Consider the following 21,529-nt stretch of genomic DNA (forward strand, 5'->3'; position numbering starts at 1 on the left):
TATGTTGGTAGAGTGCTTATGTATACTTTAGGTAAGCGTTGTGTTTGACGTGAAATCGTGTAGGGAAGAAATAATCATACAAGTCAACCAAATTTTAACAACCATGGCGGACGAAGAACTTCCAGCGGGCTGGGAAAAACGTCTCAGTAGATCTACTGGTAAATTACATTTATTTTTAATGATTTGTCTTGATAGCAAGGTAATCTTTCTTTTTAATATTATAATAGGTTTTATATTTATAAAGTTTAATAATAGTTTGATGTACTACTTTTTAAGTTGCATCAGATGGGCGGCCGGCATTTTTCCAATATTTCTTAGACGATCAATCAAATGTTGCATTAATTTTTATGTATTGCAGTAAATATTATATATTTTTTTTATATACATATTTAGATTTAATTGATAATAGATATAATTCAATAATTCTATGAAGTTTTATTAGAGAAAAAAAATTTCAACGATGGATATGCTAATGATTTTAGTTGAATTATCGTTTGACGATAAAATGTGAAATACATGTGAGAAAACATTATTACAAATAATACTTATAATAAAGTATGATATTATTTAAGGAATATTTGAAGTATTTCATTTATCATTTTAATTATAACTGTTACTGTCATATGGTATATTTCTATTTTATAGATTTCAAATGAATGATTACTAAATATAATAGATAACATACTATCATATGACATGCAATATAAGTATAACATTGTTTATACAGGTCAACATTATTATTTGAACATATATTCCAAACAAAGTCAGTGGGATAGACCTGATAAACCAGCAGATCCTTCTGGTAATGGTAATGGAAATCGTTCAGAGGAAGTTCAGTGTTCGCACCTTTTGGTAAAACATTCAGGATCTAGGCGACCATCTTCTTGGCGAGAAGAAAATATAACTAGGTCAAAAGAAGAAGCTTTAGATTTAATCAAATGTGAGTTTTTATGTATATAACTTTAATATCGATAACCTAATAATCTAATATTTAGATATATCGAATGTTTTATCAATGAAAAATATATTGTAACTTATTTATACATTTTCTGTATACTTAGCGTACAGAGAGCAAATAGCATCTGGAAAAGCTACGTTTGCTGAACTTGCTTTAAAATACAGTGATTGCAGTTCAGCTAAACGGGGAGGGGATTTGGGTCCTTTCTCTAGAGGGACCATGCAGAAACCCTTCGAGCAAGCAGCGTTTGCTTTAAAAGTTGGTGAATTATCTTCTCCTGTCCATACAGATAGCGGTATTCATATTATCCAGCGGACTAAATAAACTTCAGAATATAAGATGCATTGTACTTTGAGTAAAAACATTTCATTTTAATGTCATTAGATAAAAGATGATGATTCATTTAGATTTTCTTCGTTTTTGTATGAAATATTCGACGATATATTTCTTTATAGCAACAAATTTAGGTTATTATTATACCAAGTGTTGTTGACAGAATATAGTAGATCCATTTTTAATTTAAATCTGATGAAAATTGTATATTCATGAGTCTTCCACTAATTAAAATATCTCAGTTAATCAATTTTCAAAACAAATAATTTATATCATGTTTTATCATATATTTATATCTTTATCAAATATTATGAATAATCTTTGTAGGTTCTCTTCAAAATGATCAAACTTCCAAGTAACATGAAAGTTCATTACACTTTGCAGAATAATTCATTAGTTAAAATTACTTTTTTGTTTTGTTTTTTTTTTTTTTTTTTATTAGTCAATTTAAAAACGTATATTTAATATTATTAAAATTCTTTTTAAAGATTGAATCATTTTACTAATATATATATATGTATTTTAAAATCTACAAATAATTTCTTTGCTCGTAAAAAGAAAATAATTTTACAGTGGTTTTTAAGGAGAAAATGACTTAAAGTAATATAAAAAAAAAATTTCAAATCAGCCAACTCTATTGCACAGGCTTTACTATTAAATTTTATATTAATATATATGCTTATTTTTAAGTGCATTGCAGTTTAAGATATTCGATTAGTAACAAAAATATGCGTGATTTATTGATAATTAATTATTGTTACACATTTGCAATAGCATAACATAAAAAAAGGAAAACATTGAAAATTACATCATATTTTAGTGAGGATAATAATAATAATAATAATATCATTTCATAGTTCACACAATAGTAATTAATTATTCGTTGATCTCTCTGTATTTATAAAAGTTTACTGTTATTCTTATTTTTCTTTCTATTTCGTATACTTATTAGTCATAATAAGTTGCAAATGTTCTGTTTAAAATAAAATTAATTTTATTCCAAATTGAACAATTTAATTTTATTTTTGTAATGTTATTATACATATATACAGCAGAGTCAATAGTATGAATTTCATTTTGTTATTTGTATAATAACATGAAAATAGAAAAATAAGAGATAGTATAAGATATAGCATATAATAAAAGTGTTCTTTGAAAATTTAAATTATTCAAATTTCCTTATATTGTAAAATTGAAAGATAAAAATTACCAAGACGACGTAGAAAGTTTTTCAACAAATTTTTTATATAACTTAAATTGTTAAATGTATTAAATATTATTTATGAAATTATATATTTCATACAAGGAAGATTTATTCTCTTCGTAATTAAGTAATACCAAACGATAGTCATTGTATTACATGATTTATTTGATTGAATTTATAAAAGTAACTTTTTTCTTTTTTTACATATGTATATGTAATTTGAAAATTATATTGATCCATCTACAAATGTATAATTAAAAAAAAAATAACATACAAGCAATAGTACATTATAAAATAAATGAACAACTCTTTGGTAGTCCTTAAAATAATTAGTCAAAGTAAGATATGAAATAACTTCGATGAAATTTTGTAAAATTTTGAATCTATGAGAAATTGCTATAAAATATGTAATGTAAAAAATTCGTATACTTTGGTTTAAAGAGTTGGCTGTATCAGGTGGTGACAATGATTGTATAATACCTTGTACATTTAAATACCTCTTAAAGTTATTTATATATGTTTCGTATTTTCTGTAGAAAGTATAGCACAAATAATATCTCTTTCGTATATATATAAATATTTATATATACTACATAAAAAAAATCGTCTCTATTAAATTAAAATATAATTTACACAATGCATTTTCAAACACTTATATAAAATTAAAAAGAAACAAAAAAAAAGTATATAGTTTCTATTATCTTAGTAATAATTATTTATAATAATTTAGGTAACGATAGCAATATACAAAATGCATTTAAATGCTCGATATAAAAATATTATACATTTTCGCATTATTGTATATTGTACAATATAATTATATTGAAATGTATTTAAAGAGATGATCTAAGCAATTAAATGAAGAATTATAAATCGTAATTAATGGACATCGAGCAAAACAAAAAAAAAACAAAAATGCGGAGATGTTATTTAATTGCAATAATTGTAATGTATTTACATATTTGCTTAAAACAAGCACTGAAATATACCATGATGCTTATATTTGCATTAGAAAAATTTGCAAAATTCGTTTTTTCGTTGTATTAATATAATATTATTAAGAATGTAATAGTGTAATTCTTATTTTTCATCATCGAGAGAATATAATATAGTTTTCTAAGGTCATATGTTCATCAACGTACGCGTATTGCACATTGTCGATTATCAGTATCACCCCATGTTTGGAGGAAATCCGCTACTCAGTGGCTTCCCCACTTGGGAACCATGCACGAAACTTTATTCTAATCATTATATAAGCGCTCCTATGAAAGTGTATTTGCTCACATAGAGAGGGGAATTGAATATGATTGACATAATGCAATAATAAATAATGGTACGTTTATAAAATTTTACAATGACGTAACCATAGACATGGAAAAAAGGTCATTTTTTGTAATATCTAATCATTCAAATATTTCTATGAATATATTTTCAGTGATATTACGCCGAACATGGAGAATCTCATCGAAAGCTTCGATTGGAATGTCATATATATATATTCTCAAGAAATTAAGAATCTTTTTGTTTTTTTTTTTATTGATCCAAAATGTGTTCATAGTCACATCAGTTCGTACACCTATTGTAAAGTCTCGCGTGTACATTACATTGGATGCAAGTTTCTCTTGTGACCTTGTAAAGACCACTGTAAAGGGTCATTAGTGATCAGACGTTGCGCAAGTTCCAGTTTTTCACTTGGTCGACCCTGGCATCTAGCTAGCTTTCATAAATTGGTCACGAAATCTAAACTCAATCAATTGTCTCGACACGCGATAGTTGAAATAATCTAACAAACGATGATTTCGTACCTTTAGTATACCATAATGATGATAACAATGGTCCATGCTTCGTTTATTCCAATTTTTTTTTTCATACTTTTTACAAAATAGTTTTATTTTCTTTTTTTTTTTTACTTTAACATTTATTAAAGTAATGAATAAATTAAAGTAAATTCTTGATGGTTTTTATCAAAGGAAATACGAAGCCTATGACGCAGTGACCATGTGAAACAAACACCGTTCGTTAAATTGCGAGGAGGAGGAGGAGGAGGAGAAGGAGGAAGTGCATTAAATATTTTTATTTTTTTAATGAATTAAATTTCATTCGGTAGTTTTTAATTATCGTACTATTTATGCAAACATACAAGTTTTAGTAACGCTGTCTTCGTAATTGTTGTTTTTCTTTTTTTCTCTTGTAAAGAAGAAAAAAAAATGTTACTTTGTAGATTAGATAAAAGTGTTTCGTCAGGGTCATGTCTTGCATTAAAATTATAAAACCAAAAAAACAAACAAAAAATAGAAAGAAATAAAGACAAATTATTCATACTTTTTTTTTTTTTTTTTTTTTTTTTTTACAGACACTCTGTTAATATGTACATATAAAGAGAAATATGTAAGATTTTGACGTAATGCATCACGAGTTTGTAAAAGTTTACTTTTATAATAGTAACCATACTCAAGGATCCAACATTTTGCACAGATTTAATTGGTCCTTGCCAAATAAAGAAAGATCGTAAACCATAAGTGAATTATTAGCAAGTTAAAACTATCTAAGTGAAAAAATATACATATGCGAATTACTTAACAGTAGAAATCATTGAACCGATGGAATTTTTTGTCGATTATCGAGATAAATCATATTGGCATATGGTTGAAGTTCATGACTATATAACATTCGTAGAATTCTATCTTAAACTCGTTGATTTTTGTTCATGTAGAACACGAGTATCGAAGAAAGCGAACTGTTTACGTCAATGCATAATCTTGCTTTTTTTTTTTTCTTCTTCTTCTTTTCTTTTGCCTTTGTTTCTTACGAGAAACTCAATAGAATCCTGAGTAACCATTGATCAAAGCCATAACTTATGCTTGGTACAAATCGAATGTGAATGTTCTACCTGCATTTAATATGTCATACAAATGTAAAAGAATTTTCATTGAGATATAAATCGTTAGTTGTTGATGTATTATTATTATTATTATTATTATTTAGAATATTTAATTTGTTTATTGTTTTTATACTTATTTATTAAAACACTAAGGTGTGTGTGTGTGTGTATGTTTACTTCGTATGCAATGCTAATGTAAAAAAAATGTGATTCACATTTAATTTTTTCTCAGAAGAAAGAAGAACGGTGTTTTGTTGTTTACTTTATATGATAATGTTGAAAAATACAAATTGTCATTTAGTTGTTTTTCTTTTTAAAGGTAGACAAATCGATACACGTTTAAGTATCATACTATAATCAATAGAAGTTATCCTTGATTAAAGATCATATTTTCTAGTAATTGTAATCTCGTTTTTTAATAATACATTTTTCAACCTTATTCTTATTCATTTATATAAAATTACATAATTTAACGAGAGAGAAAAATAAATAAGAATAAAATAATATACAAAGAGGATAAGTAAATTGCGATCTTATTTGCAAAGAGTCGAATGTCCTTCAAGCTTCGTATTGATTGCCGGTAAAAACCAAAAGAAACTTATCATGACATCGATCATTATTCGGTAAATAATAGATTTTCAACATGATTCAAGTATCCAAATGAAGTTCATTGAAGTATCGCGTGTTTGTTATATATTGAAATATTATTCGAATAATAAATATTTGCGAGAAATATTATATCACATCCATCATATACTATATATAACTTGATTATATTTTTATAACATATGTAGTACTATACGTGTGTGTATTTTATCTATTAAGTAATCTATCAGAAATATTTTACAGATTTTTTTAAACATATGTTTTTTATTTTAAGAATTGAAAATTATTATATATAAATTATATTATTATATTATAAATATATATATATAATAATTTAATTTCCAACGAGAGAGAGAGAGAGAGAGAGATATCGAACTTGTACATTTTTCAAATTCCATCCTTATCAAGGCTAAATTATTATTATTATTATTATTATTATTATTATTAATTATTAATAATTATTATTTATATTTGTGCAAAATGCGACAATTACATCCATCGTAATATTTGTATTTTTGTCAAATTCCCGCGAAAATAAAAGAACCAATTAGAGAGCTCCTTAGATCAAAAATCAATTAATCGATTTTTCGAAATACTTTGCAAAATGAACCAATCAGAGATTAGTATTGAAAAAAGTATCGATTAATCGATTTATTTATTTACAATTATTACTTTTACGTTTTTAATGTATAAATATAAGTGAGTTTATATGTTTGTAAATTATTATAACAAATTAGAAATAATATGTTAAATCGTAGATGAGTTAAAAGTATTATTAGAAGTAGCATTAGATCGAAATTTGATTAAATGCAAGTTCATGTTTTGTCTTCGCGCCATTTGTTTTTCCCAATTCGTTCGAAACCTGTGCGGGCATTGGACTTCCCAAAAAATCTTTTGAAATGATTTATTATCAAGCAATTCATGTTACGTAATATCACGAGTTCATTGGATGTTACATGAAATACAAATTCGTCTTATTTGACGAATTATTTTTTATTAAAATGAAAACACAATACGCACAAACAATTTCCTACCATTAATTTAATGCAAATATTAAACAAAGAAAAGAAAAATAAGAAACAAATATAAAAGGATCAATTAAAAACATGATGATAATAATAATAATAATAATGATGATGATGATAATGATGATGATGAATAAGGTGTTTTAAGAAAAAAAAAAAGAAAAAAGAAAAAACCATATTTTCTTTTATTTCGTTTGAAAATGATCAATTAAAATTGGTATTTTTGTCAGTGATAAAAGAAGAGACGACAAAAGAGTTAAAGAATTTTCCGATTAAACGTAACGATCATTCTCTCGTCATATCGAACGAATGAACGATTATACTGGATAATCGTTTTCATCAAAAAGTAGGTGGGGAAGTTAGGCTAACTTAGTGTGAGTGACTGAATAAGAAGAAGAAGAAGAAGAGCGCGGGGTTTGCGCTTGCGACGCTTGCGCTGAAATGCGCTCCCCTATATAAGTTATCGTGGTACGCGTTCATACGGCAGTATCGCATATCGTGTTATCAGGCACAAGTTATAGTTAGAGTTTCATCAAGAATAAGAAGAAGAAGAAGAAGAATAAACTATCCATTGGATAGTAGTAGAAAAAAAAGAAGAGGGTCATTGGAAAAAAAAAAAAAAAAAACAAGAAGGGAATTTGTGGGATTTGTGGCATTTGCCAAAAAGAAAAAAAAACAAAACCTTTTTTACTATTTTTCAACGTGTGGATTTATTTCTATGTGAGTGTATATCATATATTTTTAATATTATATTATTATGATTGTATTTTTTTTTTGTTTGCATATTTTAAAAATAGGATTATTTATTTATTTTTTTTATTATAGGATTATATTTGAAGTTGCTTTTTTTTTTTTGAATTTAATTTTGATTTGTTAATCATCGTCATATTTGTTAGATAATATTTATAAGATTTGTAATATTAGGTAAATTGTATTTTATTTGTATTTATTATATAGAATTACATTTCTTTTTATTTTTGTTGTATTTAATTAATTTAATTAATCATTGTCATCACATTAATAAATAATAGAATTAATAGATTATAAAATTATATATAAAATTTCTTTTTCTTTTTTTATATTTTTGTTTTGTATTTAAATTTATTATTTTTTTTTTTTTCTTAATCATCGTCTCACATTCACATAGGATAATATTTATACAATTTTTAATTAGATAAATTGTATTTATTTTATATTTAATTTTGTAGTATTATCATACAGATCAAAGTTTCTATTTAATCATTATGAAAAATTGATAAGAACGAATACGTGAATGTTTTAGCATTTTAAAATGAAATTATTATCCCACGATCGTTGTGTTGCATATGAAATAGAGAAGAGAAAATTACGACGTATCTTTTTCTTTTTTATTTTTTTTTTTTTTTTTATTAATGAAGGTATCAATCTTTAACAACAACGTATAATAATCTTTATCTTATATTTATTTATACATATGTGTGGTATAATGTTAGATAATAGTCAGATGGAAAAGTGATCACACTTGCGTGTGATCATTTCATATAATATTTCATTTACCGTGGAATATATTTAGTTGAAATGTTGTTATTTTTTTCTTCTTTTTCTTCTTCTTCTTCTTCTTATTTTTATTTTTTTATTTCTGTTTTTTATTTTCAAATTCTCAGATAAATAATTCCAGATCAAATACTCGTCAATGAGAGACTTTGTTTGTTATCTATCTTTTAAAATGAAACACACACAACAAACACAAATTCTAATCCGTTATTAAAAGATTATAAAATGATTTCTTATCAATTGAAATTCTCTTTTTTTCTTTTTAAATCTTCTTATTTGAATGAAATGCATCTCACAACGGGTTTTATTTTGTCTTGATTTTAATTATTGATAAAAAGTAACTAGTCACTTACTACTAGTATTTACTAGTAGGAGAGAAATAGAGAAAGTTACTGGATTTCTCATTTAAATTTTTATGTGTCAAGGTAATCTACCTTGTTGTTGTTGTTGTTGTTTTTGTTGTTTCGTTTTGTTTTCCTATCTTTCTTTCTTTCTTTCTTTCTATGATTTTTTTTCTCTCTCTGTATTTTTCTTTTTCTAAATTATTCTAATACCTCGTATAATATTTTAATTGAACAAATTACAAGTATACTTTTTTTTTTCTTTTTCTTTTTTCTTTTTTCTTTATTTTTACTTGTGACGAGACATTCATTTTTCCTTATTATGACTAAACAAATGATATGATATAATAACACTTTGTTGTTCTTCCATTGATAATGTTAACCGTCACGTCAATTATTGGTGATTGGCACTAAACTTCACGTTCAGGCCACGTCAGTCATAAATGACTGACAGTAAACTTCACTCCCAGGCCACGTCAGTCATTTATGACTGACGCTAAACTTCACGCCCAGGCCTCGTCAGCCATTTATGACTGACAGTAGATTTTGTCGTTTAGGCCATGTCAGTCATGTATGACTGACAGTAGATTTTGTCGTTTAGGCCATGTCAGTCGTATGTGACTGACACGTTAAATTATTTTTTCAATACAAAATAACGCCTGTGGCCTGACCGGGGACTTTCCTTGAAAATGAGCGTGACGTTAAACGTTTTAAAACAATTTTTTCAATCATTGAAAATAATTCTCATGTTTTTTTTTTTGTATTTTATTTTGTTTTCTTTTTTTTTCTTTTTTTGTAGAATGTTTAACACAATTAATTTGACAATTTTTGAAATGTTATTTGTAAAATAATCTGATGAAACGTAACAAAGACGACGGCACCGACCTACATTGCAAAAATAGAAATATCGAATCTTATGAATGTTTAACAAGCTGCTACCACATGATACTTTCTTTTGTATTTATCCATACTCCGTTATCATCTCTTAATTTTCATCACTAAATATGTTTACCTGTTGGTTATTATTATTATCATTATTATTATTATTATTAAGATATCTTCATCTTTTTAAAATAGAATTTTTTTGGTTGTTCATTCACTATTTGCATGATTATTATATAAAGTGTTTTTATTTGACTTGTTTTTTTTCTTTTATTATTAAAACGAGAACATATATATATATATATATATAGTTTCGTGACAATAATAAATTGAAGTTAATGTTAATGATAGTAACAGGATAATCATTTTGTTTCATGTACATGTGTTCGTAATCAAGCGTACAATTGTATTGTATCGATCAGTGAATTGTACGATAACGTGATCGTCCTATTATCACCGAAATATCTCAATAATTGAAAATGAAACTCAAGTGAAGTAGGTTGAGATATTTCAGAGTTTTTTTTTTTTTTTTTTTTTTTGATCAAAAATACTTTGGGTGATGAAAATAAAGAAATTAAATTGAACAAAATAATAAATGAATGTGATATAAATGAGTATTATTTCATTCTTTGTGTTCTTTTTTTTTATTTTTTATTTTTTATTCATATATATACACACACACGTACTTTCATCGCTTAAGAATGCTGCTACTACTACGATCCAACAAACACGTGGGCATCCTTGTTTACTCGACTTTGTCGAGTTTGAAATCTCACATTAATTAGATAGTTTGATCTTGAAATCAAATTTATATTTGTTTACTTGTTGTTAAAACACTAATTAAAAATGCGATTATTAATTACAGTCATTTAAATGTATCGTTGATTAAACAAAATTCAACATTCAACACAACATATTTGGATTGGTTAACATTAAAACTGTGGGATTCTTATTTTGGAATTTGTAATCATTGTTTTTCAATCATTTTTAAATTAAATTCTTCATCGTGCCTTATACGAAATGAACTTTAACTTTTATGTTCTTCTTGTTCTTGTTTTCTTTTTATTTTTTTTTTTCTTGTAACTGGACACAATGGAATTCACGTTTCTTACTACTCAAATGAAGTAATAATTTGTTTGTTTATTTTTTAATTTATTTTTTTTTTTTTTTTACAATGAATTAGATTTGTTTTCCTATATCTCCATGACGATATAAAACGTCCAACGAACATCGTCAAATCGATACACGCGAACTGTTCTTCTTTCATTATATTTATATTAGGGTCAAATCATGCGTGCATGTCCTCCTGCGATATAAAAAGGTAAAAAAAAAAAAAAGAGGTATTTTTTAATGTTGAAGATGAAACCCTATTCATTCATTTTATTTAATACGGCGCTATATTTCCAAAATTATTATCCCATATATGGAATACATACCTATGACTTACATTAGGAGAAAGGAACAAAAAATTGATAGACACATAGAGGCAGACAAAAAAAAAAGAAAGAAATGGTGAGAGAGAGAAAGAGAGAGATAGGTGAAAGCAGCTTATTTTAAGCACTCAGAATAATTAACTAAAAAAAATAAAAAAATAAAAAAAAATATGATACGCGTGTAAAACAACTTGAACATTCTATTTTTTTTTTAATGGTCCTTAAAAATTTACATTTATTTTTAACATTATAACGCGTGTACAGTACCATTTAACGAATGACAAAAAACATATGTAAAAAATGCATATATATATGTATGAATTTATTTATGTATACATATGTATAATAAATGTGTTGTGTGCGTGCATTTATGTATTGTACATTGAACTCGTATGACGTAAAATTAATTGATCTTAATTATTATTACACACACGTAAGCATATACACATATATATATATATCATGTGTACATATAATATGTTAGTTCTTATCAAAGATCATATATATATATATACATATATTTGCGGGAGTAGTCATGTTAAGTATTATAATAAAACAACGTTAAAGAGAGAGAGAGAACAAAGCTAAAACGTTTGAACTATTCTTGAGTAAAGTATTTAACAACAATAACAAAAAAACAAAGAGAGAGAGAGAGAGAGAGAGAGAGAGTGAGAGAGAGAGAGAGAAATGATATCGAACGATCTTTATAGTCTTGGTCTAAAGTTCTGCTTGGAATTCTTGAAAAGTAGGATGAACTTATGGACTTTGTTTTCACCATTCGCATGAAAAATAATGACAATATCAATTTATTTGTATAAAGTATATAGTCACACAGTTTATTTGTATTTTTATTATTTGTAAATTGAATTAATGGAATAATTATTATTTTGTAAATATTAATTTTTATAATGAACACATTTTATATGACAAAATTTATTTTATAATTTATAATAATAATATTTTTATTTATATATATATATATATATATTTTTTTTTATTATATTTAATATATCATAATTATTATTATATATTTCATTTAATATTATATTTTGTTAAAATATAAATATTATAGTATAAGAAGTACTTTTCGTTATTTTTTTTTTTTTTTTTATTTTAAATCGATCATTTTACCACGAGAGATGTGTTGTCAATTCGTTAAGATTATCTAGAAGAAATTAGGACAATTTGATTAGGCGATTAAAATGATTTCTTTTTTAATCTTCTTTCGTAAATAACTTTTAATGTGTTTTTTTTTTCTTATTTTTTTTTTTTTTTAATTTATATTTGTAAAACTGTAAACATCTTCATGAAGATTACGATTGAGTTACTTGATAACATTATCTCTCTCTCTCTCTCTCTCTTTTTTTCTTTCTTTCTTTCTTTCTTTCTTTCTCTCATATATTTAATTTTTTTTTTTATCTCGATTTTATTTTTCGAAGATTAACGCGATACTTCAAAGTGATATAAAAGATGAGAAAAGTGGAAATTATTAAAAAGATGAATTGATCTTATCAACAACGTTGTTGTCCTATTTAACTGTATATTATATCAAATAAATACATAGATCATTTTCAAGCACATTGTGAAGATAAGGGGTTTCTATTACATCTACGAATAGATGCACTAGATGATAGATAATTTCTTTTGTACTTTGTGTGACATAATGTTGGGGGGTGGTTTTTTAGCAAAGATGGTTCTTATCAATATTTCGTACGATTTCATATTTTTATTTTCAATTAATAATATAATAATATGAATTTAAATAAAATCATGATTTATTTCAACATATTTTATTATAAATTGAAATTTTTATTTAATAATAACATATAATATAATATAATATAATAATATAATTAATAATCATATAAATATAACAAATATATAAAATTATTATATAAAAATATATTAATATAATTAAATAATTAATATTTTATTATTATATAATCAAATATAATATAATATTTCAAATGATTTATACTTTCAAATAATATAATAATATTAATTTAAAAAAAAAAAATCACATATTTAATAAATAATTATTAACATATTAAATATATATCTATATTTAAATAATCATACACACTCATCATAATAAACAATAAAGTTCAAGTTGATAAGTATCCTTGTTTTACAAATAGTACAAAGGGTAGTTTTAAATGATATATACATTTTTCCGTGTACAAATTAACACATACACAAACACATACACATATACATATACTTTATCCGGAAAACTTTTGACTCACGATACTATTTTAGAAAGTATTATCTATACTAAAACACGCACACAAACACATACAAATGTACCCTCCCCCTATTCTAACTTACACTCTTTTATACTTGCTCGTGTCATATAAGAGGTTGTCAGTAGTCATCTCTGGCAGTCGTGCTCGGCATAGTCATTGGATCACACGCTTTTATGCGTCTTGTGTTGTCTTATAGTGAATTCGTTTAATTGTAAGTGAAGTGTTGTTTCTTTCTTTCTTTCTTAAACGAATGTTAAACATCGTCTTACACGTATTCAATCAAATCTTCAATTAAATACATTCAAAGGTATTTATTATTATTATTATTATTATTTTATATATGTGGGTGTTAAGTTAAGTATTGTATTAATTGTTAGTTAAGAAAAGTGATATTTGAATTATTTAAAGATCAATTTTGGCTTATGTTAATTGGTTACATTAAAAAATCATCCTTTTAGAAATTCTGTGACAGGGAAAGTTTAAATTGCATTTCAATTATTAATTACACCCTTTATAACATAGTTATTTTGATTAAATATTAAATTATAGAGTGGGGAGGGGGCGGAGGGGGAAAAGGGAGATATCTTTTTGTGCAAATCGTGTTCATTTCAACACGTCTTCTTCTTTTCCAAAATTCATTAAAATAAAACAAAAAATAAAACAAAGAGAACAATTAAATGTCTCATTTTCAAACCTGATGACAAGTTCTTTGCACGTGCAACGTTTCAAATTGCAAATTGCAAATTGCAAATTGCTGGTTTGTTTCATTTGTTTTATGAAGATTATTCCTTCCTTGATTTTTCTTCTTTTTTTTTTCAAATCTGACAAGTCTTTTGCATAAATATTATTATTATTATTATAGAAGGGGGGGAAGAGGAAGATAGTTTTTGTGCAAATCGTGTTCATTTCAAAAGTCTTCTTCTTTTCAAAAATTCATTAAACAAAAAAAAAAGAACAATTAAAATATCTCATTTTCAAACCTGATGACAAGTACTTTGCACGTGCAACGTTTCAAATTGCAAATTGCTGGTTTGTTTCATTTGTTTTATGAAGATTATTATTTCTTCCTTGATTTTTTTTCGTATTTTTTCTTTTTTTTTTTAGTTCATTAATATTTATAACAATTGTTTGTCATAATTATAAGAACATTACAATTATTATTATTATTATTATTATTAAATGATAATAATTGAAACATATTTCGTTTTCTTGTACTCTCTTTCATTCTTTGTTCATTTGTTCGTTTTTTTTTATTCATCATTGTGTTTTAAATTATACAAAGATTTATTTAAAAAAAAACAAAAAGAGATGAAGTATTAAATCGTGTTATCGATGTTTGACCGATATAAAGTGTAAAACTTGTTGGCAGCTCTTTAATAGGCAAAATTCCAATCGTTCTTTCTAACCAGTTACACAAATACAATACACACTCTAATACACCAATATACACATATGTGGATATTTCTTGTGTAACACATTATGTGTATCTATTTTGAATGAGGGGTAGAAGGGGGGAGGAGAGAGGGTCAAAGGGGAGGGGGGGTGGATGAGATTTTGATTTTTAACGAAGGCTCTAACTCTCGATACGATTTTTATTCGTAGCAGCAAAGTAGCAATGTTGTTTATTGTGATGATGATATATATATGTGGTCATGTATTTTAATTATTATCTTTTTAAATTATTATCATTTCGTTAATAAAAGCATTTCTGTCTCTTATCAACATTCCCAAGAGAGAGAGAAAGAGAGAGAAAGAGAGAAAGATGATGATAGGAACCGGAGTTTGATTAGAAGGAACAATGAATAATTGTGTAAACAACTTTTAGATAGAACTCGGATCATAATGGGTTGCCTATATTCAGGGGTTCAATGAATAATTCAAATTTTTTATTAGTTTTTTGTTTATTTGTTTGTTTGTTTTATTTTATAATATAATATTATATAATAATTGCAATATTAATTATATTACTAAATAGAATATTATAATATATATTAAAATAATATATTTAAATAAGAAAAAAAAGAATTAATATTATAATGTGTAATATAAATTTATAAATATTATTGTAATATAAATATATAATTATATTAATTTAAAAATATCATTTAAAATAATAATAAATTTTAACATATATATATATATATATATATATATATATATATATATATATGTGAATAAAATTAATATTAAATTATAGTGAAACGTTTGAATGTAATTTTGTATGTTTTGTTTTTTGTTTAGTTTTATTTCACTCTCAAATTAAAATGTTAATATTATCTAATCATTTTAAAAATAATTATTAGTCAATCTTTTTATATAAGAGAAAATAAGTATATAATATATGTACATGATATTTCTTTACGTACTCATTTTGTTTTTTTTTTTTTTTTATTTATCATTTGATTGCATAAGAGAAAACACACATACACAGAGAGTTAATAAAGAAGGCCCTTGGCAATGAACGTTTAAGTTGAGAGTAAAAGAGAAGGAAAGAAATTATGTTAGGTGGTGGTGGGTAGAGATGGTTATAGGTGGTAGGAGAGGTGGTGGTGATGGTGATGGTGATGGTGATGATTGTGGCAGGTGGGGAAGATGATGAAGATGATGATGAAGAAGAAGAAGAAGAGGAAGAGGAAGAGGAAATCTTGATACTAGTTTGAAATAGTTGGCACGAAACTGCGTGCTCTTTCATCGTCACACTTCTCTTCTGACATCAGCTTGTTTAGCTTTGTTAAACGCGAGCGAATAAAATACTCCTCTTTTTACCTCCTCCACCTTCATCACCTCCTCCTCCTCCTCCACCTCCTCCTCCTTTACCACCTACTACCTCTTCGTGAATCGTAGTTACGATGACCATGAAAATCTTCCATTATATATTTCACTTGTATTCACCTTTAATCATTTTCATTTGCATTATCTTCTTATTACGTGTTCTTTGTATTTGTTTACTTTTTTAATAATAATAATAATAATAATAATAATAATAATATATATATAATATATTAATAATATATATTAATATACTATTTATATATTATTATTATTACTATTAATATATACTATTAATTACTACTTACTAATTATTACTTAATTATTACTACGTACTAATTAAATACTATAATATTATTAATATATTATTATATATTATTATATTATATTATATTAATAATAATATATACTATATTTTATATTTTTTTATTATATATATATATATAAAATAAATACAGTTATACATAACAAATATAGTTTCCTACGTTTTTAATTAGAATTCTTAATTTTACCTCCACTCTACTTCGCGTGTTACAATTTAAAATTAACATACATTTAATTTAAGATAAATCAAAAAGAATTAAATTAAAACAAAAACAACAAAAAGAAAAAAAATTTTTACATATAATAATTATTAAACAATTTAAAAATCAAAAGCATAACACACACACACACACAAATACTAAGTATTAATTGAAATATCTCCTAAAGTAATATTATTATTATTATTATTATTTTGTTTGTATCATTATATTTGTAAAATGAAATACAAATGCATGCATCATAACTCGTATATTTTCCTCCTATATATATATATATATATGTATATATATAAATGTATATACCTGGAGAGTAATTGGAAAGCACTACGATGTATTTGCAAGATTATCACGAATCAATCGTTATCTTGTCTAATTTTGGATTTATGCGTGTACTCTAGTATTTTCCATCCCATTACAGATCGAAAGTACCATAGAATAAAGTGGGAGGATACATTGGTGTAACCTAAATAGATACTACATCTTTAGTAAGCATCATCATAAAAGATCTTTTGTACATTTACTAGAATCGTTAATAACTTCTACTACTATCATCTCTTTATCGTATTTATTTATACATTCACTTATATTATATTATATTATATTATATCATATGATTTTATAAAATATAATAAATTATCACAATGAATTCAATCAAAATTCATCATATACAATATTATAATAAGACTGTAATTATATAAGTAAAAATAAACAACATATTGGCTTATTTTAATTATGATTGCCAATTGATGATCGTAGTTCTTGATTAAATGCCAACTGTTAGAAAATAAATAAACTAACAGATGTATTCTGAGAAAGTAATGTTTTTTTTTTGCCTTCTTTTGTTGTTGTTATTTCATCATTGTCTTTTGAAATTATTCAAACAGATATATTATTTTCTTTTTTTTTTTTTTTTTTGTAAATTATTTCAATGAGTCAGACATATTTCATTCGTTTTGAAAAAATAGTATTCTGATAAAATGAACATCTTGGATAAATTATTTAGAAGGATAATTACTATTAAATGATTTGATCGTAGCTAATTGTTATTAGAATATTTTTTCAAGGATTTTTTTTGTAAGTTCTTAAATGGATGGATTAATGAAAGGTGGTATATGGTTGTGTATATGCAAGAAAGTACCATTCGTCCAGTGTAGGTCAGTGGAACGGGCTTTATCGTGTCGCAGTTTGTACTTCCATTATCGCGAGAACTTACTTAAGTTTTGTATATACATCATGATGCACACGAATAAAATCCCTCCCATCGTATTAAATGTAATAATATTAATAGAAAAACCTTTATATATATATATATAGGTATAGGTATATAAAAATTGTAATAATATATACACACAATACAATGATTTATGACGAATTTCATTTTATTTTACAGTCACGATGATTATTATCATTTTAATTATAAAAAATTAAAAGTAAAGAATAAATTAAAAGTTACAATTAAAATATAAAATAAAATATATATATATATATATATATTCTATAATTATTTTATATTTAAATTATGTTTACAATTTGTATTTTATATTTTTTTATATTTATTTTATATTTATTTTATATTTATTTTATATTTATTTTATATTTATTTTAAATTTATATATTTTTATTTTACATTTAAATTATGTTTTAATTAAATTATAATAAATATAATTAATTTAATTATTAATTTTTGTTTTATATTATAAACCGTATTATCTTAATTACTTATTTAATTACAATTATCAATTCATATTATACACATTATAAATCTAATTAATAATAATAATAATAATAATAATATCAATAATAATTTTTAACTAGAAATTATAGTTTGTTTTCTTTTATATTTTGTAATATTAACAATTGTAATATCCGACATATAAATTTATAATTAATCGATGATGTTATCGATAAGAAAACACGTGTTCGTATTTAACATGGATTATTTAATCGAGTTATATACAAGTTTAATGAAAATTATAAGTTTTATTTTTGGTTTTTTATTCAATACCGGTTGATCAACAAATTTCGAGTTCTTCAAAAGACAAAAGACAAAAAAAAAAAAAAGAAAACAATGTTAAAAGAAAGTTAAGTCGTAAACGTTTGCAAGATATGTTTCGTCGACATCGTCGTCGTCGTCGTCGTCGTCAAGGTCGTCTTATCACGTTCAAGGATAACAGGAAAAGATACAAAATAATAAAGAAACAAAATGAGAATAATTATTTGCTTTATATTTCTTATTTCTTCAATATTTTATTTTTAATTAAATAATTAAATATATATTATATCATTAAATAATATATAATATAATAAATATATAATTTATTTAATAATATATCTCTTATATTTATAATATTTAATATATTATATATATATAATATATATAATAATAATATATAATAAATTATACAATAATATATAATATAATTAAATAATTAATAATTAATTAAATAATAATATATAATATAATATATATTAATAGTATATATTATATATTATTAATTATAATCTTTATTTGCAGAATAATTAAATATTATAATTAAATAATATATATTATTAATTATAATCTTTATTTGCAAAATAATGAAACCTAAGTATATATATTCTGTTGTCAACCTTTTTTTTTTTCTTACTTTAACTTCAACCCTAACTTTTTAAACTCTAACCGGTTTCTCGTCAAGTTATGTGGTCACTTTTGGTTGATCTGAACGAACATGAAAGGATTTGAACACATTTGAGAACATACAGGACTTAAACTTAAGTTGATTTTTAGTTTAAATCCATTCTTATAATAAACAATTATTCAACAAACAAATGAAAAAGCTAACATGAATAGATGAACATAAAATAAAAAGAAAGAAAGAAAGAAAGAGAGAGAGAGAGATATATTGAAAAAAAAAATAAATAAAAATAAATGGAGACAGAAATATTTAGAACAACTTGTAGAAAAAATGTAGTTTGCCAAATGAGAAAGACAGAGAGAGAGAGAGAGAGACAGTAGTCAAACATTCCAAGAATATATATATATATATATATATATATATATATATATATATATATTTAAAAAGCAAAATGGTAACCCTGATTCTGTTACTGAAAGTTAAATCAAAGGAAAAGGATGAAGATAAGAAAATAAAAGAAAAGGAAAGATATACTAGAGAGAGGGGGTAGTCATATAAAAGGATCACTCTTTCTCTTCCATCGTCAGTTGAGAGTACGTTGCTCTCTCTAAGTTCTTAAATACAATATTTATTTCTATTAGTTTAAATTAATATCCTGTATTTCTTTTTCTTTCTTCTTCTTCTTCTTCTTCTTCTTCTTCTTCTTCTTCTTCTTCTTTCTTAATTATCATTTTTTTTTTTTTCTATATTTTTTATTCATCATTGCATTTTCATTTATATTTCATTCTTTCTGTTTCTTTTCACATCATAAACTTAAAAAGCATAAAACAGCAAGCAAGTATTGGTGGTTGTTTCATTCATTTAACATTAAATAATAATTAGAAGAAAGAACAAAACAGGTTTTGTAATAAATAGAAAGGGTTAATAATAACAAATAAGAAACGATAAAGTAAAACATGAGTTCAAAAATATTCATGAAGATTTACGGTAGTATCATTTTAAGATCGGTTGTAACCGGTCATAAGCAGAAATGGATCAACGTCAGCAAATGTTTCAGGTTGGTTCAAACTTTCCTTTTGTTTGGTCTCTTCCTTTTCTTTTTTTTTTTTTTTTAATTGTAAAAATTCAAGACACCCCCTTGTTCCACTCACTCAATCAACCCCTTACTTTGTTTAGTAATTTAATTTGCTAATTGTATTATCAATATATTTCATAGATACTCTCATGAATACGAATTTTCTCTAATAAACTTTGATCTTTTCGTTTTACAATGAATTGAAATGATTTTAATAGTTTAACCTTACAAATGAATAAATTGAACATTAGTTAAAGAGAAAGAGATTTATTAAATCAAAAGGTTGCTTTCTTTCTCCTTTGATTTGTGATTAAAACAACAATTGGTTGAGTTATTTTAAATGTCAATCAAATTAGTTTAGCAAATCCCTTTCACTTGGAATGAGACGAATGTGTTGTCCTCGTTTGAATTTCTCTATTCATTGTATTTTAAATACTTACAATATTTTCTACAGTTAGATTAATGTAAAATACGTGTCTCTACACATATATACACATACATACATTATTAATATTTATTATAATATTTTATTATTATATATGTATAATATTATAATATAATATTAATACATTATTAATAAATATATCCATAATTATATTTAATTATATTAAAAATATAAATATAAATTATAAATTATAAATTAAATTATAAATTAAATTTAAATTATAAATAAAATTATTAAATATAAATTATAAATATAAATATAAAAAAAATATTAATTATATTTATAATATATTATAAATATATATTATATATTTATTATATAATATAATATTATTATATATATTATTTTATTACTATATGTATATTATTATAATGTAATATTAATACATTATTAATAAATATATATATAATTATATTTAATTATATTAAATATAAATAGAAATACAAATATAAAAATTATGAATTATATTAATAATAATAATTAATAATAATTAGAAAGGAAATTTGTGAACAATTGTAAAAAGTAATTAGAAATACAATGTCAATATTTTCTATTTTGAAATGAGTCACAATTTTCGAACGTAATAATAGAAAAAGAAAAAGAAGAAATAGGATGAAGAAACGAATTGTAAACTACAAAGA

The 21,529-nt window shown here is 23.9% G+C and overlaps 2 protein-coding genes across 3 annotated transcripts in view; both read left to right on the plus strand.

Moving 5' to 3' along the window:
- Positions 1-7,639, plus strand: LOC107073131 (peptidyl-prolyl cis-trans isomerase NIMA-interacting 1). The gene is made up of 3 exons (XM_015333614.2): positions 1-158; positions 728-940; positions 1,062-7,639. Exons 1-3 carry the CDS (start codon positions 104-106, stop codon positions 1,280-1,282), a joined length of 489 nt encoding a protein of 162 aa, XP_015189100.1. The 5' UTR covers positions 1-103; the 3' UTR covers positions 1,283-7,639.
- Gs2 (glutamine synthetase 2) overlaps positions 7,511-21,529 on the plus strand; it is a 20,413-nt gene continuing 6,394 nt past the window's right edge. The window contains exon 1 of one of the 2 annotated variants that reach the window (XM_015333615.2): positions 7,511-7,727. The gene's annotated coding sequence lies outside the window, so the exon portion shown is untranslated. Of the gene's footprint in view, positions 7,728-13,592; positions 13,750-21,529 lie in introns of those variants that run through there. The other variant, XM_015333617.2, reaches the window with a different exon arrangement.

Source organism: Polistes dominula, unplaced genomic scaffold (assembly GCF_049000335.1).
Source record: "Polistes dominula isolate Pdom_NZ unplaced genomic scaffold, Pdom_raw_medaka contig_26, whole genome shotgun sequence".
In the NCBI taxonomy this organism is placed as follows: domain Eukaryota; kingdom Metazoa; phylum Arthropoda; class Insecta; order Hymenoptera; family Vespidae; genus Polistes; species Polistes dominula.